This window comes from Strix aluco, chromosome 5, assembly GCF_031877795.1.
Source record: "Strix aluco isolate bStrAlu1 chromosome 5, bStrAlu1.hap1, whole genome shotgun sequence".
Lineage (NCBI taxonomy): Eukaryota > Metazoa > Chordata > Aves > Strigiformes > Strigidae > Strix > Strix aluco.
Window position 1 is genome coordinate 40,013,035 of NC_133935.1, and position 26,568 is coordinate 40,039,602.

The window sequence follows — 26,568 nt, forward strand, 5'->3', positions numbered from 1 at the left end:
ATTCCTCTCTGGGGGTTTCAGGTTGTGTTACGCATACCACAGCAAAGGCTGGCTGAATAAGTAGGTTTTGCTCTGGGTTCTGCAAGGTCCCTGAAAGCTGGGAAACCCACGGCTTTGTGTAAGTTGAATGCCCTTTGTTCAGCACTGAAAGGATTGAAACAGTGCTCTTCGATTTTTTTCAATAGATTTCAATCTTCAGTGCGTGCATAAAGTGGGAAATGTACCCAAGGTAGCAAGTCTCAAATGCAGATGACTAAAGGTAAGAAGGCAGGGTGAATGCAAAGCAGATGGGAAGCCAGTGTAGTGCATGTAACAGGAACAGACTGACCCAATCCATTAAACAGAAGGGTTGTTGCATTATGCACTAAGTCAAGGCATCTGAGTGGCTTTAAAAGTAGTCTCACATAGAGTGAACTGAGTAGTCTAACCTGGAGGTTAAAAGGCAAAAATGACAGCAACAGGGGCTGAACTCAGACGAGGAGATAAACTTCAAACTTTTAGATAGGTGTAGAAAGAAAAAGCTAATTGAGGACTAACTGGAAGTACAAGGGAAGTCAGGTTTGCAATTGCCCTAAAATATACATCTTGGTCAAAAGCAGAGTTAAACCTCCATTTCTCCTTGCAAACAATGTCACATTTCTCAACTTCAGCGGTTTCATCCCTGTGTTTGATAGGTATTGAGATAGCAAGTGATAGCACAGCTTGCTATTACTGAAAAGAAAACTTGAAGCTCTTCTGAAATACAGCTTTGTAGGTCAGAACGGTTCAATCAGAGGACACTCCCACACACATGCTAAACCGTGGGAGCAACAAAATAGATTCCCTGCTGGAATCGCCAAATGCTCACTAGGAGAAGCAGCAAGCTTTTGCTAGTCCCTGCCAAAGGAGAATGCACAACCGCAAAACCTCAGAGGAAAACAGTTTCCAGTTTTGCAGTTCAGGGAAGCACAGAAGTTCTGTGTCCATGTTCCTGCACCAAAGCAGAGGAAATTGCATTGTCTGTCTCATGAGAGCAATGGGACATGGCACAACACATGCTTCTTGAACGGAATACATTTCACTAAGCTTTCTCTGATTTATTTGCTTTTGCCTCTCCCCTCCCATTATTGTGCTTGAAGGAAAAAAGAGAAGCAGAATCAAGCCAAACACCATCCATTTCACATTTTGTTTAATTCTTTTTTAAGTCATTGCTGAGATAATTACAGAAGGTGATAATACTGATTTGCACTTGTTGTCAGTGTGTGAGAGCGCTGTACACAAAAGTAAAAAGTCAGGTGGAGCTGAACAATGTATTTATATTTGGTTCTCTAAGCTTGGAAGCCTAATAGTCTGGTTAGTCTTTGAAAGCATTCTGGTTTTCTTCATCAAAAATATTTACACATCAAGGCAGAACACCTGTGTCACCAAGAAAGTAATTTGTTGCCAAGTGATGATATTGATAGTAGTGGATAAATCTCTTTTGAATAAAAGAATCTGTATGCAGGTTTATTGCAGAAATTGAGTAAAAGGAGATTAAGTCTGGAAGCATATACATCACCAAACATTTATTGTGCATTACAGAAGGTGGAGTGGATGGACTCGGTGGATGCTGCCCATTCACTGGGCATCAATTGGAAACTGGTTTAGTGACACTGAGAGTACTTAGGGATTGCTGGACCAAGATCTTCATATATAGCAGACTTTAATGATCCTGAGACATTTTCAACCATTGAAAAAATAGCTTCACATATGGAATAAATTCCCATGACATTTGCCATTAAAAATTCAGCATTTATTGGGAAGGGATTTCCAGGTACACACTGCAGTGTGACTAATGTATTTTTACTGACCATATTGAGTTAGGGTTTTTTCTGGGCTGGGTGGCTATTTTATTTGCTTCACTACTGTTATGTAAATCTAAGTAAAAGAAGTTAATGACTCCCTGTAAGGCAGTGAGATGAATGGTCAGGTTTCAGTCACATGAACAGCTGTACAAACTTACCTGCAAACTAAATGCATAGGTGTCAGTGAAAGGATTTGAACTGTATTCCAGTGGCACAGATGTAGCAGATACCATGACAGGCTGTACACCCTTTTGTCAGTGAAAACTCAGGAAAAGAAAGACTTTTAGATCTAGAAACTGTTCTGAGGAATGGCATTTAGTGAAAAAGCTGAAGGGAAGGAGTTAACTAAGCTAACTAGTTCAAAGGTGAATAAAAGCACACATGGATTTAATGCAAAACATTTATGGAAAACTTCCTCAGAAGAGATTTTAAATCAAGGATTTTGGGGGTTAACTGGGTCACGTAGGGTAACAATAATAAAATGAAAACTGAGATTTGTTTTAAGAAAGTCTGGAGAAAATTGTTAAAGCAGTAGTTATTAAAAAAAAAAAATAAATAGGTTAATGAAAGCATAGACTAGGGTTCATAGTAGGCCCAAGGCTCAAATTCTCAACAGACTGATGCTTAGCATTCATTAAGAATTTAATGAAGGGATGGCATTTAACAGACAACCATAAATATGTCAGTATCAGTGAGAATAGAAATTTTACCAAAAGGACTGAAGAGAAAGTTGGCCACACTAAAGAAGACAAATTTTAATTTAGACTTTCAAGATAATTTAAATTGAAGAAACCAGTCTAATCTACTTTTGCACATTGAACTGCTTAACCAGTTTTTGCAAAAGTCTGATACTTAATCTAGCTCTCTGTTTCTCTTTTTATCCCCTGACAGCCTAATCACTGTTGGTTGCATTTGATGGTGCCTGAATTTTCAAGGAGTCTACATAATCTTCTCCAGAAATTTTCAGATATTTCAGATATGTCTGATGTTCTAAGCAACTATTCAATCATCAATAATCTCACAAGGATAATTAATGATCTTATGGCATGTCTAGCTTTTGATAAAAATAAGGTAATCTTATACAGAGTTTCTACTTTTATGCTAGATATTTTTATTTGAACTTTCTGTTGCACAGTATTCAGTAATAGTTTAAAAATGTCCAAAGCTTCATTAGATTTGTTCTCATTTCTATTTCTGTACATCTGAAATCCTACTTTGTTTAGAAATGCACTGAGTACACTGTGCTAATGTTGGCTAGTTGTTATCTCCTGTTTCAAAAGAAAATGGCTTACAAGGAATTACAGTATATACAATAACTTGTATACAGTTATTTAAGTAGCCAAAAATGTAACCATCATTTTAAAGATAATTAATTCTGGTCTGTTTGAAACTGGCAGAAATCTGCCTTGTGCATCCAGCTTAAATTATTCATTTTGCTAGTGATCATAATGTAAATTTAAAGATGATGTGGTTGAAACTATTATTATACTCTTAGTATGTATCACAGTATGTGACGCTTTGAAAGCTTCACCATGGTTTAATGAACTTTTATATACAAAGACACAGCAAAGACTAGAGTATATCGGCCCATTTCCATGTGTTTCTGAATTCCAACAGCAGCTGGAAGGATTTCAAGAGTCTCACAGAAGAGATGCCTGATTCTCTTGTGCAAGAATGATGGGGGGAAAAAATTTAACTTTGTAATCCCTTACACAGCTCTAACCAGTCTATCAGTAATTAAAAAGAAATTCTATAATCAAAGATTTTGTCCCACTGAACAAAATGGGCAAAATCCATCATATTCTTTAGGGCAAGGATGTCATCTTCCAAATACGTTTATTTTTGTCAAGTACGTCCGTAGCTGTTCTAATTACACCTTTTTAACATCCAGAATGAATCAAATGGACTAAAACACTCAGTCTCATTTAGAGTGGCATACCCTTGTCATATACCAGCATTATACTGCTGACACTATTTAGACATTCCCTACCTTTCCCTTTCAAACTGAATTCTGTCCAATCTTCAATGTATTTTTTTTTTCTATTCCTGTCCTGATGATTCAAAGCACTCATCTGGGATGTGGTTAGGGAAGAGGAATTTTGTTTTGTAGAAGGAAGAAGTAAATATCCTGTAACTCAGAGAAACAACTTGCTATCGATTTCCTCAGAGAAGAGTGATCTTAAATCTAGTCCTTTTAGCATTAAACATAAAATCATTTTGGAGTCAAAGGTAGGAAGTTTTCCTTAGTACATATTTAACCTATGTTCTCACCACTGTCCTCCTTCCTGGGAGTACGGAGTAACACCATGCCAAATTTGACCTGCTGGCATAAGAAACAGTTGTTATGAAAGCCATAGTCAGGTAAAAAGGAAGGAAAAAAAAAAAAAAAAAAAAAGGTAACTGTCAATGATCTTAACATGGACCTCAATCTTGTTGTTTAGTCTGGCATAACACACTTGTCTGTTAGACCTCAGACTGATTTGGCTTCCTTGTTTATAGTCCTGCTCTTATTTTTAGGTCCATTATCAGGGATCTCAGCCTGCTTCTGTGCAGTATTGTATCCCAGCTATTGTATTCTCTTCCCTGTACTCTTATGATAATAGCTATGATTGTGTTGTGTTCCTGTATTCAGATTAAAAGGATCATGTGGAACATTGCAAAGTAATGTGAAATCAAGGTAATTTTTTTAATGAGGAAAATAAAAAATAGTCTTCGTTTTCAGTGTAGGATGGGAGACTGCCTTTCATTGCTTGGCAATTTTACAACACTGGATGAATAATTTATTTCTATTTGCAAAGCTAATTTGAAATCCTCAGATCAGAGGGCTTGTATGTTTTATGAAGATTGTATACAGCAAATTTGGTCCTCTGCAGGTTAAAAATTTAAACTATTTTGTGTCATCTTTGAATATTTTATTATCTGTTGAGGTGCTGAAGTGAGCATCTCTCTTGACCTTCTTTCAAGCTGAATTCTATATTTTACCCTAGGATTTTATAAAAGAAAATGATCACCTTTATGAAGAAGGTCGCTTCATTCCTGAGGATTTTTTTAGGCACTTTAATAGTACCATTGAGGTCTACAAGGAGTTTGCAGATACATTGGACAAGAATGACTGCATTCTGCCTTCAACAGTAGAAACACCAGAGAATGGTAAGATTGCTGTCATTTGAGGGAACAGAATCTAAGTAGATATAAATGGGTGATTTTCCTTTGATTTCAGAGATGCTAAGGATCTGACGCTGTACCTCCATGTCTCCTTTTTACTGCCAGTTAAAATTACTACCAACACCGAAGCTTGTATTTCTATTTGAAGTCGAGTTCTATCTGGCAGTAAAACTAGTGCCATCGTTCTTAGTGACGTCATTCCTTAATATAATCCAAATAACCTCACAATACTCTGCTCTGTTTCTTTTCATCCCAAATATATCCTGGATTGTCTTTTTACATTGTCCTTCTTATCTTCTATTAATGCTCTATTTAAGTTTTATAAGGTAGTAAAGGAGCCTAACATTGCACTACTGAGAGGATAGGAAGCTAGGACAAGTTGTAAATTGCAGCAGCCTCAAGTCACTTCCATATTCATCCCACCCCTCCTGAAAAGGGCCATGTTTACTTCATCTAAAAATTTTAACAAGCTCAAGTCAGGCTCCTGCAGTTCATTCTCATCTTTCCAGTAAATGGAGGTTTTGTATTCTCTTTTCTTTTACCCTCTCCAGTGACAGCTATTAGCTTTTTAATTAGGGCAACATATCCAGTTGTACAGTTATACCAGTGGTACCTAGAAGTAGATCAGTGCCATAACCTAAGAACTTGTTTAAAGCAATTGCTTTTCCAGAACATCTATTCAGCAGCAGCTCAGTGTGTAGACACATCTGCCTCTTAATAAGACTGCCTTTTTTGGCTTAATCCACTTTATAAACATCTCTAGCCAGATTTTTAGAACAGCCCTATAGCCACATCAGAGTAGCCCTATAGCCCATCATCTTATATAGAGGGAACTGTATTTTAAGTTACATAATGCTGACACACTCATTTTCTATTTAGATTCCAGAGTCGCTGTCACAAAAACATTTTTGTTTCCTCCTGTTGCTGCCAGCTCCCTTAGGAATGACAGCATTGGCAGTAACACTAGCAGTAACAGTAAGTACAAGTGATTGAATTAATATATGTGTCTCAGTTTTGTTCTGGTAGCTGGTTGTTACGAGAGCTCAGAGGAAAACAATGTCATTAATTGTGCAAATTAATGGGAAGTTACTTGTGCCTGATGGTGTACCATGTGTTTCTCAGCTGTCATACTGAAATGCAATGAACTTATCTAATCAAAATTTAGAAATGCTATCAAGTTACAATGATGTGACAGCTCTCTACAACTTGGAGAGGGCAGGTCTCTTCGTTTTGGCTGTCGTGAGGTCTCGCTAGTCATATGGCCTCAGAAAACTTGGCTGTCCCAGACACCTCATTTTAACTCTCAGAAGAGAAAGTTGCTCCCAATGAACAGAATAGCTGTCCTAAATCAGGCCCAGGGTGCTCATGTGGACAAAGGTTGCCTGTACATTGCATTTTGAGAGCACTGTCAATCCCAAGCTTGACACCAAACCTGAAGGCAGTTCTCATGTTTCCTTGCTGTAGTAGCAGTAGGACCAGCTCCCACAGGCAGCGTGCTTTCGGTTGAGGTCAAGGACAAGGTCACTACACTTTTGGCAGGCTCTAGTCTTCTCTCTGACATGGCCATCTCCGTGTTTCTCATCTGTCTTGGTTAGTGTATTACATGACTGGTCACTGACAGATAAGAGATCCCAGAACTGATGCTGTAAGAGCCTCCACATTACCCATCATGAGGTCAGAAAGGGTATAGGAATCTGAGGTGAAGAGAAACAGTGAAGTTTCAGGGGCTTTTATGTGACATGTACAATAAGGTGAATACTCCCTGGAGCTTTCCATGGGAACAAAAGAAGGGGATTTTCCTTAGAGGTTCCTGAGACGGTGATTAAAGCTTAACCATGTTATTGTTTCCCTTGTTCTTGTTTCCCGAACACAACAGGATGATAATGTGTATCTCTTTTATAATTTCCCCCTTTCACTTCACAAGCATCCATGCTATCTAAATGTGTAATTATGAAGTGTGTGGCTGGTACTCCTGCTGCTTAAGAAAACATGGGCAGGGGGGCAGCATGGTGTAGCCTGGTGGGCATGGTGGTAGTTCCTGATGGTGGGACAGATACTACTAAGACTGAGTTTCTTCTCATGCTTCTTCTCTTGGGAATGTGTAGTCTAGTTATTCTCGGGGGTTTTGTCACCGTGCATGCCACCCCTTAGCTGGCTCACAGCTGCTGTCATATTTGAAGCCCTTCCTGATTGCTTTCTAATTAAGAGAAGGTCTTAAGTCATCATTCCCCAAAACCCTCTGAGTATAAGGTTGAAACAAAAAACACCTTTGACTCCTGACTGCCAGCCTTCTTCCCTGTAACAGAGAAGTCTCACTGCTGTAAATTCCTCTCCAAGAGGTCACAGAGCTGGCTGCAAATAACCTGATGAGCCCAGGGCCAATTATGAGGCACCAGGAGGGGGCTAAAAAGCACATACCTGTGTCTCTCAGGTCTGAACATGTGATAATTTTTGCTCGTGCTGCTAGAGGAAAAATATTCAGCTGTAGCCTGAAGTAATGGGAATGGATCAAGGAGCCAAAAGACAGATTACAGGAGCAGTTCAGATGAAAGGAGTTTGACCCAGTACAGTAACAGGAGGGATGCCAGGCAGCGCAGCAGAGTGTGGCACCTGTGTCTGTACTGTGGAGGGGAGTACAGAAGCAGGTTTATCAATCTTTTGTTATAACTGGAACTGATAATCAAGTAGGAAAAAAGCCTAATTAAAATAATGCCGTAAGAAAATTGTTTGGCTGGCCATATGCTGTACAGGTGTGTTTTAACTGATTATCATTCTCTTAAGCAATTTATTGGAAAATTGGATATCAGTTAACAGTCTGATGTAGAAATGACATGAGGTCTGCATGTCTGGAGCTGGGGACAGTTTGAACTCGTAATCAGATTAAATTACATTAACTTGGACATTGGATGCTGCCTGGTTACACTTTAGTTATTTGTTTGGAGTTTTTTGCAGGGAGAGATCTGTGGCATCTTTATTGGCATCTCTGTCTGACTCCCTGAAAATGGTCTTAAGTACTGATTTTAGTTTTGTCTTGGCTTTATTGCTGAGTAAGCTTTCTTTTTTACTTAACCCCTACGTTCTTGGAAGGAACAACAATGAATAAACCTTATTGCTTCCCATGTGAAGACTCCCCAGCACAGGGGACCCTGTCTGCTGGCTTCAGTACTGTCCTCAGAACAGTACCACTAGATTTAAACTTCAGAAAGCAAAACATTTGGAGAAGAGAGGAAACCTGAAAAAAGCATCTCCAGACACAAACTACTGTAATGTGGGTTTTGGGTTTTTTTTTAAATGACCCTCTAATTTTAAACAGTTTTAAATTGAGCTATTTAAAATTCATGGTTTATAGTTCATTTAGAAGCATTCACTGTTTGCAAAAGAACCCCTCCAGATTAATAATAAATTTTGAATTTATTAGTAAAGTCTGTGTAGTTAGATGACTTGAACTGCTCTTAAGTCCAAATTCTAATTAGATAAACCTGAAGTGCATAATCTAATAAAATCGTTTGTGAAATAATTATCATAGAAATTGTATATAATATAAATTAGCTAAATTACATTTTTTAATGTTGTTGCTACATTTGTTGAGTCATATTTCCTGACTTCATTGTTATTACACAGCAATAAAAATAAACTACTATAATAGAGTAGAATCTTGACTAAATCTACATCAAAAGTCTTACCCCAACTAAGTGTAAAATGGAACAGTTATCCCATTTTCATCCTTGTAATACTGAATGTAGATCTGTGCCATGTTCCCACTCCATCTTTTCCCCCATAAAAATCTCAGACACCACCACCACCGCCAATTTATTTAGGTTGGTTTGTTTTCTTCTCTTTGTGCTACATGACTATAGTCCAATTTAAATTCCAATAACTGTTTAAGTCCCAATCTCATTGATATTTCTCTTGATTGTTATACCACGCATACGCTAGAGAATTCAGATGAGCTGGTTCCTATGTAAAGAACTAGTGTCAGAATAAGAAGTCTTGAGTCCTGATCTTTTCTTTCAGTGGTTGAACCAAACAATAAATAGTGATGTTTTTTTCCCATCAGATGAATCTCATGTTGCTCTGATTAAAGCTTGAACTTACTAGCTGTTACTAACCCTTCTCACTCAATTTAGTGCCATGGTATTATTTATATTTTTACGGAAAGTTATGTTGCTTTCTTCCATTTTTGCCTATAATTTCCTAACAGTAATTTAGCTATATTATTCAGTACTGAACAGCTCAAAGAACATGTAAACACAGAGATCTCTGTAACTGTTTTTAGGAAGGTGTCCTTTTATAATTAAGCAAAGAATACTGTAGTTTAATTCAGTAATTGCACAACAATTTGAAAATGTGCACTCATGACTTAATGCAATTGGTGTTGCCTCTGTGCCTTTGTTCTCTTGTTCCAACTTTATAGTTAATGGAAAACCCTAATGAACAGGTGAGAGCTGCTCTGCATTTTTACAGATAAGATCTAGTGGTAATTGTGTTGGAGCTGAGCAGAAGTAAACTGAAAATTCCTTTGAGACATATACGGCAAAAAAATCAAGCCAGTGTTTTAACTGGTTGCTAAACCTACACACATGGCTCAAGGTGGAGAGCAGCTCAATAACTTCATTGTGTAGCTGAGTGGCTTTTCATGTTAATATATTTTGTTCACAGCTTAACATCCCAAAGTCAATGAAGACTATGTATAAATCAACATCAGATGAGCTCACTCCCTTAGGGAATAGTCCACAAGGTGCAGAGTGAGAGCTCTGAGAGATGCTGGCCTGCTTCCTTTTGCACCTTGCTTGATAGAGTCTGTTTTAAGTGAATAAATATACTAACTGCAAAGCTAGCAATTCCTCTGGCATTGCCCAAGGAGTTCACACAGTTACTGATACACCTGGTTCCTCCTCTTCCTTCTCCTACTCTGCTTTTACAACTGCTTTTTAACTTTCTGTGTAGAACTCTTAAAGTTTCTAACATAGGAAAAGGTCCCTCTGGAAGGAATAAAAACCTATTGGCAGCCAGCTTGTTTTCCTTATTTCCCTTTTCTTCATTAGAACACAGGTCCCCAGGAGATTCTCCAGACTGAAAATTCTACAACCTGTTCTGTTTTAGATGTTAGTATAAATAAAAGGCACACGAAGAAACCTGCCATGATGCATTTCATTCTCTCCAGATCTTTCAAGGGACTTTTTCTGGACTTGAAAGTGAAATTAAATAATCTGTTGTTTGCTTTTTAAGGTAGTTATGGGTTACTTAACTTTCAAATTAATTCATACACTATCAAGTTATGAAAAAAAATCTGTTGTCATTTTTAAGAGGTAGGCTGAGGAGTCTGTCACAATTGACTGTATTTAGGCTCTGTCCCTGGGTTTCAGGTCCCCACATGGAATGCTAATTATGAATTCTTTTCAGTTTTTGATGCTGAAAAAAGCATCAGCATTGGAGATATCTTCTCAAAAATCAGATTTTTCCACTTTTAGATACCTCATTGTAAAGGAAGCTCTTCAGTTGTCTAAGACTCTCTAAAGTTTGTGAAAAATAATGGTAAAAATGAGGGTGCTAGACTATCACTGATTGCCCTGCATACAAAGCATTTCTCTAGAAGATCATGTAAAAATCAGCATGCTTGCCATGACATGCTGCCCAGCATTGAAGAGTAGGCAGAGGATTTTTGAGGTTATACACTCTACCATAACATGTTATCAAATAAATTATGCTCTGTATGACCTGAAGAGTTTCTCCTTTGATTTTTATTTCACTTTTCCATTTTTCCTGAAGTTTGCAGGGCAGAATTGAGAAAACATGGCTGTACCCATGGGTTTTGCATAATTCAGTTGTATAACTCAGTGGTCTCTCACTGGGATGAATGGCTAATGGTATTAGGCAAATCAGTGTTGCATTTTTCTTGACTCGAGCACAGAAGCAATAGGAATTTTCTTCTGAGAATGTGCTGAGACTACAATTCAGATAAAGTAATGACAGGAATTTTTTTTGAGACTGTGGTGGTTTGACCTTGGCTAAATGCCAGGTACCCCCCAAGTAGCTCTATCACTTCCCCCCCCCCCCTTTTTTTTTTCTCAACAGGGCAAAAAGGAGAAAATAAAATAAGATAGGAAAAAAACCCAACCCTTGTGGGTAAAACAAAAGCAGTTTTAATGTAAGCAAAGCAAAAGCAAAGCAAGGTCCACATGCGGAAGCAAAAAAGAAAACAGATTTATTCTCTACTTCCTGTTAATGGCGATGTCGGGCCTTCTCAGGAAGCAGGGCTCCCATACGCGTAGTGGTTGCCTCGGAGGACCAAGGGTGACCCCCCTCCCTTCCTCCTTTTTCCCAGCTTTATACTGAGCAGACGTCATATGGTATGGAATATCCCTTTGGTCAGTTCGGGTCAGCTGTCCTGGTTGTGTCCCCTCCCAAGATCTTGCCCACCCCGTCCCACTGCGGGGGGAAATGTCGGAAAGAGCCTTGGTGCTGTGTAAGCACCACTCAGCAGTAGCCACAACACCAGGGTGCTATCAACACCCTGCCAGCTCCCAACATAAAACACAGCACCATGAGGGCTGCTGTAGGGGAAAATCAATTCTGGCTCAGCCAGACCCAGTACAGAGATCTTCATGCTGGCTCTACCCCACTTGAGTATGTCCAGATTTCTTGAAGGTCAGTTCTGCAAGCAAACCTCCTCTATGCCTAACCTGGGATGAACAGTTTGAGAAGAGATACGCCCCTCCAGTTAATTTCTGCTCTTAGTTTTAATGTCTGAGCAGACAGCGGCAGACTAATTGATGACCTCTATTTTCCAGCTGATGTTCACCTCTGTAGAACTTTGTCTGCTATCATTCCTTTCTCCTCTGTAGACAGATTTCTTTCACAGTAAGCAAGCATCAGTTCTGCTTGACCAGTGTTTCCTTTTACTGTGCCAAATCTTCTGGATGTAAGTAAAATTCAAGCCCCTATAGTCAGAACCTACAGTTTGTAAACAGTGTGAGATAGAAAGATATATGTAGAATATGAGTATATAAGATACGGACTTTCTGTTTTCTTAGTTTTTAGTTCTGTCTACCATGAGTCTAGAAAACACAGCTAAATTTCAGAGATAAAAAGAACATTTGTGTAAAAACTAGCAAAATGTCAACCAGAAAATCTCAGTTGAAAATGAGTTGCTAGTTAATTATGAGAATGCTCCTTTCCAAACTAAAGTGTTTACTCAGAGGCTGTTTAATAATGTACTAAATGCACATTGCTTGACCCAGTATATCATATGGTACATACTTATACATTTACTATTTGCATGAGTCACAAATTTCTAGTGCTACCAGTCCATTTTCATTTCTGTATCTAATCACCTACACTTTTCCAGTGCTTGTAATTTGGTTCTTTTCCTGTAATCTGACGATACACCCACCATTTGAGCTGCAGACACCAAATCTTGAAAGGAAGTAAAACTGGGTGAATGGTGTCTAAACTAGCAGTCTCCTGTGGCTCACTTTGCATTTCAGGAGGTGGACCCCAGGGTGACTCTGTAGGAATTTTCACATCCTGCTCCTGATTAAATAACTGGAAGGCCACATTTTAGTCTCAGCATGCATACAGTTCCCTGTGAGGGGAATGGAATTGCTTGTGTACATAAAAGACGAGGGTTGGGGCTTTTCCATATAAAGTGTAAAAAGCTATCAAGAAATGGTTACAACAAAATATCACACAGCTAGACTTCAAGGTACAAACGTTTGATCTTACTGAAGTCAGCAGGACCTTTCCAGACAGACATTAGAAGTGAAGTCAGGCTTATTTTGTTAAATTAACCTCCCTCGAGAGGCCTCATGTTGGTCGTTCATTAGTGACAAGGCAAAGTGTCTATCTGCAGTCAGTGGGATGTGTCTTATGGAACTTAAACAAATGCACAAAGTGACAGATGTATTCTCTTCCAAAGAATTCCTTCATCTTACAAAATAAGACCTTTAAAAATTGATAAACCCTAAACTTTGAAGTGTAGGAAAGAGAAAATTCTCTACAAATGACAAAAAGAGAATTAGTGTTGAACTATTCAAAATAGCTGTTTCAGAAATGGGAGGAGCATCCTTGTGGCCAAAAATTTCCTGCGAGATTTTGTATGAGGTGTACCTCATGTACATGAAATATCTGTTCTACTATTTAAGAAGCTGTTATGTAGGTGGTGCATAAAAGTGCTCTTGCTAGTAATGTTGCCCCGAAGATAGTTTTCTGCTATAAATCTGTCTTCACTAATGAGAACATCTGTAATTACAGAAGAGGCACTTGGCTTCATTAGCAGCTCCAGCCTGCAAGGGATCAGCATAGCACTGACATCACTGCTGTCTCTTCTTATTGGCTTTATTTTGGGAGCCATATACTGGAAGGTAAGAAATATTGCATTTAATTGTTTACATAGTGATACTACATTTCATAGCTATGGGGAGGTAGGAAGAACAGAACTGTTCTGCATTTGAAAACAAGAGACATCTGTCCTGATCTTTACTGAACTGTGTGACATTCAAATGTAAATCTATGTTGTCAAATTCCTGAATTCCACCACCAAAGTGCAAATCCTGTTTTATCAGCATGATAGGTGTCTCATTGGATATTTAGAACATGGGATTCCCCCAATTTTCCAGTTCTATTATATCTAGAGAAGAGGATTCTTTTGCTTTTGCCCCTTGTGGCCCTGCCCACAATACAAAGGCTTTGATAGTAAAATTATACCAGTAGCAGATGTGTGTTAGAGGACAAGATTTGGCCTACATTTTGCAAAATTACTTTGATATTGAAAATCTGAAGCAAACTGAAACATACAACCATTGTTTAAGGAGTTGTTAAAGAAAGCTTTAGAATATTTATATTTAATGCATTTTTTTCCTAGAAAACACATCCTAAATCCAGACCAGAAAGTGATGAAACTACACAGTGTCATGACTGTCAAGAGGAAAATGAGATAAGGTATATTGTTTCACTTTATATATGTATATATAACAAATGTAAGTTTATCTTTGAGAGCTACTTCCTGAAGGTTTCTCTCTAGCTCTAAGTTAAACACAAAAAAACCCCAAACACAAGGTCTTGCTGTAGCAGAAAAACATGTGCTTAGGGTGTGTCCTTTAAAGGAGCTTCTAGTTTAAATATAAAAACTGATATGGAGGAGAGTTCTGCATACAAAATTTTATTAAGGGGACATTACTTTTACTTTATCTGTCCTTATCCTTACACTGTGAGAAAGGATTGCAGAGACCTATAGGGGAAGGAACAAAAAAGAGGTGAATTTTGGTATTTGCTGTGTTCTGAAAAGTTAGTTTGATTTTATGTAAATATATCAAAAACAATGTCTTCCTGACTGTGCTCCTAAATCCCTCTAAATATTTTTTACATTAACATTTTTATGTTCTTTCACTTCTTTACATTCCCCAGGCTATGTGTATATAAACATCTATGTTTTCCGGGTTTTTTTTGATGTTCATAGAAAATTAATGAGAACTCATTCAAATCCTAATAACTTCCTAAGGTCAGCCTGAAATGATTCACAGCCCTATTCATATGTAAACACTGCTTTATCTGATTTTTAAGCAGAAAAAATTCTGTGTAGCTCAGTCAATCAAATATACCTTGGAAATAACAGTTGAAGACATTCAAAGTTGCTTGGACATGACTTGGGCAAAGAAGTCTGTGAAATTCAGAAAAGGACATAGGGAAGTTTTAAGTTATAATAGTTCATGCTAAAGCATTTTGAGAGTATTATTTAACCTCATATTTCAGGGTGTTGGGTCAAATTTTAACTGCGAGGGATTAAGAGAAACATCTGATGCAGATAGCAGAAGGTCACATTTTATCCTCTAGGATTCTCACACTGTGTGAAATGCCTGGTGCTGCCCGCTGTTGAAGGCAGTAACAGGTGAGGTTCTGATCTAGCAGTTTGGTCACAGAGATGAAATTTTCAATGTTTAAACTTTCTAGAATAATACATTCTTAAAACAAATGTTCTTCATGTACAGTACATAGAATGGAAGATTGTATATTCACCAAGTATATTAGTTGCTACAAATCATCCTGCACTTCATCCTCACAGGTATTAAAACTTGTGAAATGGAACATGCATCTTCCTTTTAACTCTACAGGAAATACAAAACATTGCTTTATAGCAGGAAAAGAGAAAGAGGAAATAGTTAAATGCAGGAGATGGCCTTAACAGGAAATTTAAGCAAGTTACATTCTCCATCAGACATCTTCTTAAATATATGGCATATGGTTTTTAATTCCTCCTCCCTGAGAAATTTGTAATATTCAACTATAACTAGGAAGACCTAATAGCAAACATAAATTCTAATACTTTGGGTTCCCTTTTATTTTAACTAACTGATAAACTCTTCCATTCTATTTCCTTGAAACACCAGCATTGTAGTAATAAAGTACCTTTTTTTTTCAGTATGTTGCAGCAAAAAGAAAAAGAACATCTACAAGTGTAGCTGTTGCTTTTTCTTCCTCAACACTGTTACTGTTTCGTGTACTGGTAAGTTGTTATGGTTGAGAGTCTTACCATAGGCTTAATAACTTGGCTGCTGAAATATAAACTGATTCAGAGTCCAATTTGGGAAAAAAATAAAATAAAACTTGTTATCAGTAGGCTTCATTTGCACCTGAGATCTTTAGCAGCTGATGTAATTAATCCTGTACCATTAATTTAGGCATTTGACTTTTAACCTGAATGTTACAAAATGAAAGATATCAGAATTCCAAAATGAAGGACAGCTACTACTTCTCCTTTTTGGCGTGAGAGCCAATACAGTGGAGTTTTCAGCTGTTGTCCTACAGCTATTTCAAAGCAGCGTGACCTAAAAAACACAATCCTTAAACTAGCAGGTGAGTGTAGGAGAACAGGCCAAGTAGAGCTGAACTTCTATTAATTGTTGCTTGCTCAGCACAGTTTGCAGTATCTGTAGCGTTATCAGAAACATCATTCTTGCTTTAGTATGTAAGAGTGAGCAGCAAAGGTGAGTGAGCTTTCTCGGTCTCCGCTGTCCTCTGCAGAACAGAGCATGTCTCTGGCAAGGGGCTTCTTACAGCAGGAGTTCTGCTGTACTTAACCCACAGCATCTCTGACAAGGGTCTGGAAGAGTCAGGCAGCGCTGAATGGTTCATTTTATATCATGAGTGGAAAGAGCAGCATAAAGAGTATAACAGGCAATCCAGGTTTTGCAGTTCATCTTGTAGCGGTCACTCTCAGGTGTGTTCCAAAGTGTTTGTTGTGATCAAGTTATCTACAACTTGAGAGCTTTCCAGTCTCCTCAACTGCTTTGTTCTAACATCTGCTCACTGAGAAGGGAAATCATCACTGCATTGGACAAGTAATTTGATTTTTCCAAAGATGTAAACTCAGTTTGATATTGGCTTGTCTGATGACTTCAAAGGGAATTTTGCTGCCAGAGATTGCCAGGTAGAAAAATGCACAAACATAACAGTTCTGTAAGACCATGAGAGTTGTTTCATCACCTTAGATGACATCAGTGAGCTTTTGCAGGCAAGTGTGTTCTTAGACCAGGAAAGTACATATAATAACAATAATTTTTCTTTCAGAATAAAGGAATGTCTATGCAAGTGTCATGAATATATCTGTTTCCAAAATTATAAGAAAAAATGTCTATGTTAGATGTTTGGAAAAGCTCTACTCCTTAATTACTAATTACAGAGAGGAAAACTAATCAGCAAAATTATAATTTCTGTTTTTCTCTTCAGGCAGGTAACAGTTCCATGTTCGCTTCATAAATGAAGCAGTTTTAAGCACATTCGTATTCCTTCTGGAGTGACAGACTGAGTCTGCATCTGTTGTTGCTGCCCATGACTCCATAGACATGATACAGAAATGAGGACAATTTGTGTTTGTTACTGTGAAACCAACACTGAATTGAACAACGACAAGAAGAGTGTGCACTTAGCAGGACTGTATCTTATGTGAATATCTACCTTGTGTGGCATTTGGGGATTTTTAATTGCATTATTACTTGCAACTGACTCTGGCAAACAAAGTACATGTCCTCAAAAAAAGCATCTTTCAAATGCCTCCAACCATGTATAATCATTGAAAGTCATAAACACCTTTGCATCCTTAATTTAAGTTCTGTGTCCTCTACTTTGGTGTCTTCAGATGGAGTTCTCTGAACTGACAGAAAACGCAGAAATGGATACAGATAATATACTCTTCAATATTGTATATAAAACTTGAAAGCAAAGTCATGCTATGGACCTGTGTTCTAGCCTTTTACTTATAAGGAGCTGTGTTTATGCCTGGCAAAGGTCATGTGTACAGCAACATGTGGTCTCTGTCAGGTGGCTGGTTGCCCACCCCAGAAAGCCTCAAGAATTCATCAGCATTGGTGGTCTCTGTTCAGGAGAAGCAAATACTGGATGGAGACAAAGTAAACAGGAGGTGACTGTACCTCATGGAATTTCAAAGCGTTAAGAGTAACTGCTGGGTATGTGAATATGGTGAAATTTCCAGCCATGCCAAGGAAAGGGAAAGTAAAGAGTCTGAATTGCGTTCAAACATCAGAATAAAGACAAACCCATGAAATGCATTTTAAATGCTGAAGATGGATGCATGCCATTGAGACCTTGTCTTTAAATGTATAGCGTGGAAAATCTGAAAAACACTGAGTGTATTTAGCTTTTTCTTACATCAGCTGTAATTAATGTTTGCATTGTGTTTTAAGTGATTAGTAAGCTTTAATATCCTGGAATTCTCCACTCTTAAAGTTAATTCTCTTGAAACAAAAGAGAAAGGCTTTGTTTCCCACTTGTCATCTGCATCTATTGCTGTTGTAGCATCTATGGAATCTGTACAGGACTGATGTACAGACATGCATTTTCAAGTAAATCCTAAAAATACCATGATAAAAGTTACAAGTGTAGTTGTGCATCTTTTCATCTTGGCTCTTTCCAGATAATGGGTATGAATTATTTATCTATATTAGGGGTTTGTACTTCAGATGGTAAAGGTGGCTCACTTCAGATGACACACTGTCATCTGTCATTAAACTGACCAGGTCAGCAGGAGTTCTAGTTTAAGTAACTTGAAAACTTAAAAAAACCCAACACCACCCTTTTAATGTTTTGCATAAAGTTGCAGTTCTCTTTAAAATAGAGACTTAAATAGTCTTTTAATTTTTACTTAATTTTTTAAGAATTGTTGTGGAAATTTTAATAATCTGATTAATCCTCTAAGAAGCATGCATAAAAAAATTATAACATACATATATATGTGTGTGTGTGTGTGTGTGTGCGTGCATGTGTGTATGTGTGTGTGTGTTATTGGTAAAACTGATTTGTCCTTCATGCTTACCAAAAAGAAAAAACCTAAAAACCTTACTGTATTTGATGACAGAGATTATGTGTGCCACTCTGTGTGGAATTTTGACGCTCCTGAGACCAACATCAGAACTTCTTGTGAATTGATTTGATCATGTGGAACTATTTTTTTATTTATACTGAGACCTTTTTGCACTTCCTGGATGTCAGAAAAGGGTCCTCAAGCCCTACTCAGCTAGTATAGTTAGCATAGTTTCATTAATGTTAACAGAGATTTGGGGTTTGCATCATCTGAGGAATTTAAACTAGATCAAAAGAAGCTTACTGTGAGAATTAGGCCTTCATTTTTATTCAGAAGATGCTGGAGCACTCACCACTTTATAAGAAATAATCAACTTTGCTCATCACTTCTAAAAAGGAAGCGCTTTCCAAATTTTAGCTCTGCAAAAATCAAACAACAAAATTCCCTATCTGCAGCTCAGTCTCATCTGACATGGTGTAGTTCTTTACTTGCAAGGCCCTCAGACTTTGTGTTTCAAACTTATTTAAGTTACCCTGAAAGAAATGTCAGCATGACTTAGTTGATGGGAAATTTTCACCTTATGGGTAATGCAGAGAATAACTGCGTATTGGTTTTGACAGAACAGAAAAATATCCACAGTAAATGGAAGCAATTATCCTTACACATTTTACAGAAACCTTAAATACTTCATGTGGCTATACAATACGTCCTCAAAGCAAGCTTATGCTTGAAGTTCTACTGCATTTTTCTTAGAATCATTTAAAGAAAAATCCTGTATTTATTAATGTTCTTTGTTCATAAGAATGTTAGTTTTCCTAAATGCATTTTTTTCCAGAAAATCAAATATACAATGATGTTGCACACTGGTGTGCCCCGAATTACATGTTGATATTCAAAATGCATGATGCTTTAGGCTCCTTAGTCTACTGTTCAATACTATAGAAAATATCAGTTGTAAATTTAAACCCAGATAGACTGCTACAAAATGTTCACCTTCCAAGAAACATCTTAAAATAGTAGCTAAGTCACTTTCAAATGATGTCAGATACTTTGATCTCTTCCATACAGCAAGGCAAATTTAAGGCTACATGAGAACAGAAAGAAAATTCATGTATAAGCCTTCCAACTTCATGTCACAAACATAGTTCTTTGCATATGCACCAAAGTCATATGACACATGGAGTAGCAGACCTGTTGTTGGAGCTCATGGTTTTCCTGTTCTCTGCACCCCCTTTTGAGAGATCTGAACAAAACATTGGGTGTTCATGATCATTTTGCAAAGCAGGACACTTCTAGACATTTGTGGATACAGTGGATGGTGTGGCACTTGGAAATGTGATCATGAAATTATTTGAAAGTTTCTGTGCCCAGTTTGTCTACCCACTGAGGAGGCCCTTACTTTGGTGAAATTTTGAAAGACTACTGACTTGGAAGATGTTTTTGAAATCAATAGAAATAGAATAAGTTACTGTTCAGTGGAAGTAGGGATGGCAGAAATAGTCTCTTTAGTTGCTTCTTTATCCGGTTGTAAGCTGTTCAACTTCTGAAGAGTGATCACTTTTTCAGTCTTCTCTTTGGGTAGACAGATGCTGTCCATTAACACAGTTAGAAAATGAACACCCTTTCTCTTAAAATGAAATTGGGGAAAAATGAGTGTTGTATATTTTATGCAAAAGTCAACAAAATTTTCCAGGTATCTGTGGCTTTGTGAGAAACTAACATTTTTAGCTTTCCTTTGGAGTAGTTGAACTTTGCATGCAATTATAGTGGCCTTGTGACAGTAAAAAGCAGATCGTGATATACTGAGTAACTCAATGTGTTACTTTAGGTGTGTGTTTACTTGAATATATTAATGGTACTTATTTCCTCACAAGGTCATTTTATAAGTAAGCTCATAAAATGTGCTATACTATGGAGTATGTGTACAACCTGCACATTTTTTAGATTCTGATTTCACCAGCTCTGTTTTCTCTGTTGCTCTCTCTTTGTAATCCGCTAAAACTGTTCAGTACACACAATACAACTATTCAATTGAAAAGCTAACTGTATATGTAAAATACAGATATTTTGAGTTAGATTTACATTTAAGAATTATCCAATGTTCTTCAATTCAGGAATCTAATTCAACTGTCTATTAAATGCAGATTTACAGTAATGATGGCATGTTGCTATTATGTTATCAAATTGATGGAACGCAGAAACTTCAGACTCTTTAGTGATAGAGACGCAGATGTTTGCTGGTTGTATCATGGGCAAATTCTTTTATTTCAATGTAAATATCAGCACAGTCTTGCATAGTTACATTCCGACTGAAGGTAATCAACAAAGTTTATAAAATGTGATGTGTATGTATATATGTGTCCTCTTAAAGATAGATGTTTTCCCAGATCCTTTTTTATACTAGTTCAAATTTGGAATTTACATTATATACATATACTTTATTGTTCTAAATAAAGATATTATGCACTGCCAAATAATTAGTATATTGCGTTGTGTCAGACCCATTTAAGACCCTTTTTTAAGTCGTGTCATCTCCTGGAAGAATTTTCTGCCGGGATGTATGCTACTAGATGCAGACTCCTTCATAATACATTTCATTTCTTATTCATGCATTTTGAAGCCTTGTGCCACCAAAGTATATGTACTCATTATCAGCCTTCAGTGCTGATCCGTAGTGTATCTGTGATTATGAAAATTATTCCAGCTTCAGAATTAAAAGTTTCTTGTAGCTCCCTAATGAGCTTAAATTTGTTTGTGCCCTACTTTAGGCAGTTTTTCGCGTTACATTCTTGCTATTAGCTATGTATTGGGATTTTAATTTACCATTAAAAAGTCTGAATGTTGTTGATGCACTTCTTTTGCAGTAAGTGGCATTTACCAACTCAAAAATTTATTACAAATAGCAGGGTTTTTCAGCTGAGACCAGAGCTTATCCCATAAGGATGGCATCCTTCCTTTCAAGTTTCAACAGTTTATTGTGGCTTTTCAGTAAGAAGCCCAGGACAAGGCATGAGGTTGGGAGGAAAAACAGCTGCTCAGGAAGCTCTGGCACCTCTCTGCTCCTGAGAGAGAATGAAAGGATGCCAGCCTAAGAGGAAGAGATAAACCTGCTGAGGCTTTCAACCTACCTCAGAGAGAGGTAAGTAGTCTTGGAAGAAAGGCGAGGCTTCAGTAATCAGATATAGGGGGGTTACAGATAGGAGTGAGGCACATACAGGGTCGATGAGAAAGAGCAGAGAGCAGGGTTATGGGCTGGAAGACAGGGGAACAGGATTTGGGGCTGACAGAATTTAGGACATGGACAGGAATGAAAGCTGTGGCTCTTGGTCTGGACACAGCAAGAAATGCAGAGCTGATGGGCTTGAAGAAGGCCATGGAGCAGTGGAACTCTGCACTGATGGTGCAGTAGAAGTCATACCCTGAGGAGCAGCCTTGGTGGCTCAGGTGGGTTGGAGGTACGATGGTCACTCGGTTCAGCTAGGGCTAGGTGAGCACCACGTAGCTGCAGAGGTTGGAAATTAACATACTTCCTATGGAAAGCAGCATTAATGTAACAAAAAGGAAGCAGGCTTGCCATGAAAGTTCAAGAAGGCAGCATTAACAGCAGGGTACCTGGAAATGATATGTAAGAGCTCTTAGATAACAAAACAACTGTTGCTGAAGTCAGGAGCTGGTAATTGGTAATCTGGTTCAATGTCCAGATGGAGATCGGTAACGAGTGGTGTCCCTCAGGGGTCTGTATTGGGACCAGTACTGTTTAATATCTTCATCAGTGACAGTGGGATCAAGTACACCTTCAGCAAGTTTGAGACAACACTATGCTGAGTGGTGCGGTTGACACACCTGAGGGACAAGATGCTGTTCAGAGGGACCTGGGCAAGCTCAAGAAGTGGGCCATGTGAACCTCAGCAAGGTCCTGTACATGGGTTGAGGCAATTCCAAGCACAAACACAGGCTGGGCGAAGAGTGGATTAAGAGCAGCCCTGTGGAGAAGGACTTGGGAGTGTTGATTGATGAGAAGTTCAACATGACCTGGCAATGTGTGCTCACAGCCCATAAAGCCAACGGTATCCTGGGCTGCATCAAAAGGAGCATGACCAGCAGGTCAAGGAAGGTGATTCTCCCCCTCTACTCCACTCTGATGACATCCCACCTGGAGTACTGCATCCAGCTCTGGAGTCGTCAGCACAGGAAAGACATGGACCTGTTGGAGCAGATCCAGAGGAGGGCCACAAAAATGATCAGAGGGATGAAACACTTCTCCCATGAGGAAAGACTGAGAGAGTTGGGGTTGTTCAGCCTGGAGAAGAGAAGGCTCCAGGGAGACCTTACTGTGGACTTTCAATACTTAAATGGGGCTTACAAGAAAGATGGGGACAGACTTTTTAGTAGGGTTTGTTGCGATAAGACAAGAGGTAATGGTTTTAAAATAAAAGAGGGTAGATTCAGACTAGATATAAGGAAGAAATTTTTTTACAATGAGGGTGGTGAAACACTGGAACAGGTTGCCCAGAGAGGTGGTAGATACCCCATCCCTGGAAACATTCAAGGTGAGGTTGGATGGGGCTCTGAGCAACCTGATCTCGTTGAAGATGTCCCTACTCCTTGCAGGGGAGTTGGACTAGATGACCTTTAAAATTTCCTTTCATCCCAAACTATTTTATGATTCTATGATTCTGTGAATTGTAATATACTTAGATGGAGTAAAGGGTAAGAGTGAAAGTCTGGGAAAACAGATGTAACTCTTCAGCTGAAGAGACACCACCATAATGTTTCCAGTAGTCTGACTTACAATTTTTGGTGTAATTTTATTCCATGTTAACAAACATGTTACTAAACATATTTTTGCCCAAAGTTTCTGAATGGCAATACATAAGATGCTTTTATTTAATGAGATGGGTTGTTTTGGGATGTCATGCTACATTAACAACTTATAGAGCCACTTCCTTACTACTCTTCATGTAGCTGTTGATGATAAATTTTCTTCCAAAGTTCCAACATTTCTAAAATTAAGTTTCCCAATAACTACACTGAAGACTGTGCTAACACATGGAAGTTTCATGTTGTTATATGCTTAAAGCAAATCATTATGTGCTGATGCATAGTAGAAAATAAGGCTAAATTAAAGCAGACTGGCAAAATTGGGAAGAGTGAGGGAATGGAAGTTTAGCCCTCTTTTTCCTCTACCATATCCTGAGGAAAGTTATTTAAACATATAACAGGGAAAATACCAAATGCGATTATAGTTCCTCTGACTTGTGGCCCTTTCTGCAAGATCCCACGATAAGCAAGCAGGAACTAAAAATACATATTATACTTTTTCCAGACAGACGTGAGCCTTGGGCTTCTGGCCAGTCACAAAATACAGTGAAAATTTTCATTCTTTTTTGGCAAAGAAGATATTTTCTTGAGCTCATGGAAAAATATTCAAGTGAGATCACAAAAGCCTCTTTGTTTGTCACCAGTTCTGCTGTGCAGGATAATAGCATGATAGTAAAATTGGCCCAATTAGAGTAAAGAAGCTGCAGAGCAGAATGTATAGCTTTTGTCAGTTTAAGTGACTACTCCAAGTGATAAAATGTCATTTTAGAAATTTCACCTTGTCATCTCCTACATTGTGATTGATGATTACTAGGACCCCACAGGTTATTTAATCTGTCATGTTCTTAAAGTTAAATATTTTAGACCTTGCTTTTTCTTGGCAATGCTGTCATCATTAACAAAACAGAGAACAGCCTTCACCTTTAGAAATGACAAAAGGGGGATGTGTCTCAAAGCCAGTTAATAGCATCAGTGAATGCAGAGACATAGCATCTAAATCTTTTGAATCACATCCCCAAGAATAATGCAATGAGTTCTTTGGGGTGATTATTCCTTTGCCAGAAGTGGAGAAGAAGTGTCCCATCAACATGGTGGTACTGCTCAGCAGTTTGTTGTTAAGCCTTGTTTCGTACTGTTCCAGAGGAATCCAATTGCCTCAGTCAGTAAGCACTGCATTTTCTTGATTTTAAATGCTTTAACCTTTGGATCAAAGAGTTATGCAAATGAACGATGCTGTTACATGCTGTAATTGGTTACTCACTGCATTTCAAATAGAATCACTGATACACAGCAAAGTTTTAAGCAGGCATACTAATGTACCTATAATGTAGTGTGTGCATGTGTGTGGGATGGAGGAGGGGGAGTGGAGGAGGAGGAGGCAGTGTTTGGATGTAGCAAACTTTACAGGTAACAACTATGAACTTCAATTATACACCCTGAAGGAATGATTGCACGTTACAGAATCTCTTCACAAATCCAGCCCTTGGCAAGAGTGAGCCTCAGGTTTGCCAAGTGCCATGCACTGATCAAAAGGCTCTCTGGGCACCCCACCCTGAGCTGCACTCCCCAGACATAGACAGCTCAGCACCATCACCCTTCCTGCTCCATGGCTGCACATGCCAGAACCATACACACCTACCATGTCCCTGGGGGCACCTATAATGAATCCATCTATATTTCCATATAGGCCACCAAGGTTATTTCACTGAGAGTCAAAATCTGGCTCTGGGTTGCATGACTCAAACAGGTCTTCTGCATTTCAACCTGGACCATAACTAGAAACTCCCCAAATCCCCAGCTTTTCTCTCTTGTACACATAAACTTTGTGTCCTGTCGCTATCCAGTCCCTCCTCCAGCTACCACCCTAACTCCCGATGCTCTCCTGTTGAGTCATACTTTGCAATTAAAGCCTCATATATCCCAGTTGTCCTTAGCAGCCCCACCATTAGCAGTTTTTACATAATTTAGGAAGAAAACACTTCAAATTGTTTAGCAAAAGATTGGACTTCTGAAATTGTCCCTGTTGGCTTAATCCCAAAAGTTGCTGTATTTGTAACTCGAATGAAGGGTGAGGTCACCATGACACCAGATGTGGACATGGTACAGCTATAACTGGGGTACTGCTAATGTGATGTACTGCACAACTGTACGCATGCAGGCTGCAAACATTGAAATTCCCTGCAAGATTTTCCTCAGAGAAAAAAAAAAAGGTTATGCTGCATAGGTATGTTAACACTGTTTTCCTCTAAAAATATCTGCCCATCAGATTTAAGAGCAACAGCTGGTCAAATTAATCAGCTGCTTGTTTGTGTGATCAGTTCTCATAGAGTTCCTGTTGATAAAACTGCCTGAACAGACTGACTGAATTATAACCTCTCCTTCTGATGAACCTCTTGTTGGTCTTGCTCAGAACGATTATAGCCTGAGCTCATTTTGCTGTGTTTCTTCTTGCTGCATCCCCACCACCTCCAGCGACCCTCATCTCTCCAACCATGAATTGACTCAACCCTGGTGCTCTTCCCACCACTTCATATCCATTACCAAACCTTCCTGTGTTGACCAAGGTTGAGGAGCAGTATGTCTTTCCTGACCCGAGACATGAAGCACACCCACCCAACACCACCTGAACCTTCTTATAGCCATCCAGTAGCCAGGCCTGCATGCTCTGACCAGTCAGACACCAAGAGGGAAGCAGCATCCTTAGAGGACAAACAGTGTCCACTGCCTCTTCACCCTGCACCAGCAGTGATGCTCCACAGGCTGCAGGAAGCCATGCCATGCCTGTCTTTATCTTCCATTTCAGAAGGCTTGCACTATATTTTTGCACAGCAACCCTGATTCGAAGGGAGAGGAGAGAAGAAAGGAGCGCAGCCTTGCTCTCTGGCAAGCAGGAGGTTGAGAAGCCTTTTGATTTAATTTTTCCTCCTTCCTGGGCAAACACTTTAATGATTAAGCTATTGAGTAACAGGAAGGATAACTGTTGTTCTTGTGTGCAGTGACAGTGGGTGCCTGATATCCAATATTAAAAAAAAAAAAGAAAAAGAAAAGGGCATTCAAAAAACTTACAAAAAAAAGGGCAACATTTCTAAAGAAAATGTAAAGATAAGAAACAATGCAGGAAGCCAGTCCAACTGAATGAAGCCTGAGGTTGTTGTCAAATTTCCTGATGGTTTTGTAAATGCAGTGTCTAAATATCATGACAGTGACTTAAAAATAAACTGCAAAATTTTACTTTTCTACATTTTTAAGATTAGAAAAATTTAATAACTGAGAAACTGTACAGTAGCAAAAAAGTTATATACCCTTCACAAAAATGTTAATGTTTTAAATTCTACTAAATCTGCCTAGCTCTGTATATACTGACAGCATGCAACATCAAAGAAAAAAGTCATGCTGTACAGCAGCTCTGCACTCAAGAGATCAGGTTTTGCAGGTTTGCAGGTC

General features: G+C 38.5%; 1 protein-coding gene across 2 annotated transcripts in view; it reads left to right on the forward strand.

Annotated features, from left to right (window-relative positions):
* Window positions 1-20,780, forward strand: part of KITLG (KIT ligand) — a 57,253-nt gene extending 36,473 nt beyond the window's left edge. Inside the window, exons 4-10 of one of the 2 annotated variants that reach the window (XM_074827097.1) lie at window positions 2,715-2,894; window positions 4,811-4,973; window positions 5,868-5,963; window positions 13,242-13,351; window positions 13,852-13,928; window positions 15,406-15,489; window positions 16,713-20,780. In XM_074827097.1, the coding sequence (XP_074683198.1) occupies window positions 2,715-2,894; window positions 4,811-4,973; window positions 5,868-5,963; window positions 13,242-13,351; window positions 13,852-13,928; window positions 15,406-15,445 (666 nt within the window). In that variant the 3' untranslated portion in view covers window positions 15,446-15,489; window positions 16,713-20,780. The remainder of the gene's footprint in view (window positions 1-2,714; window positions 2,895-4,810; window positions 4,974-5,867; window positions 5,964-13,241; window positions 13,352-13,851; window positions 13,929-15,405; window positions 15,490-16,712) is intronic. The other variant, XM_074827098.1, reaches the window with a different exon arrangement.
* Window positions 20,781-26,568: the final 5,788 nt, after the last annotated feature.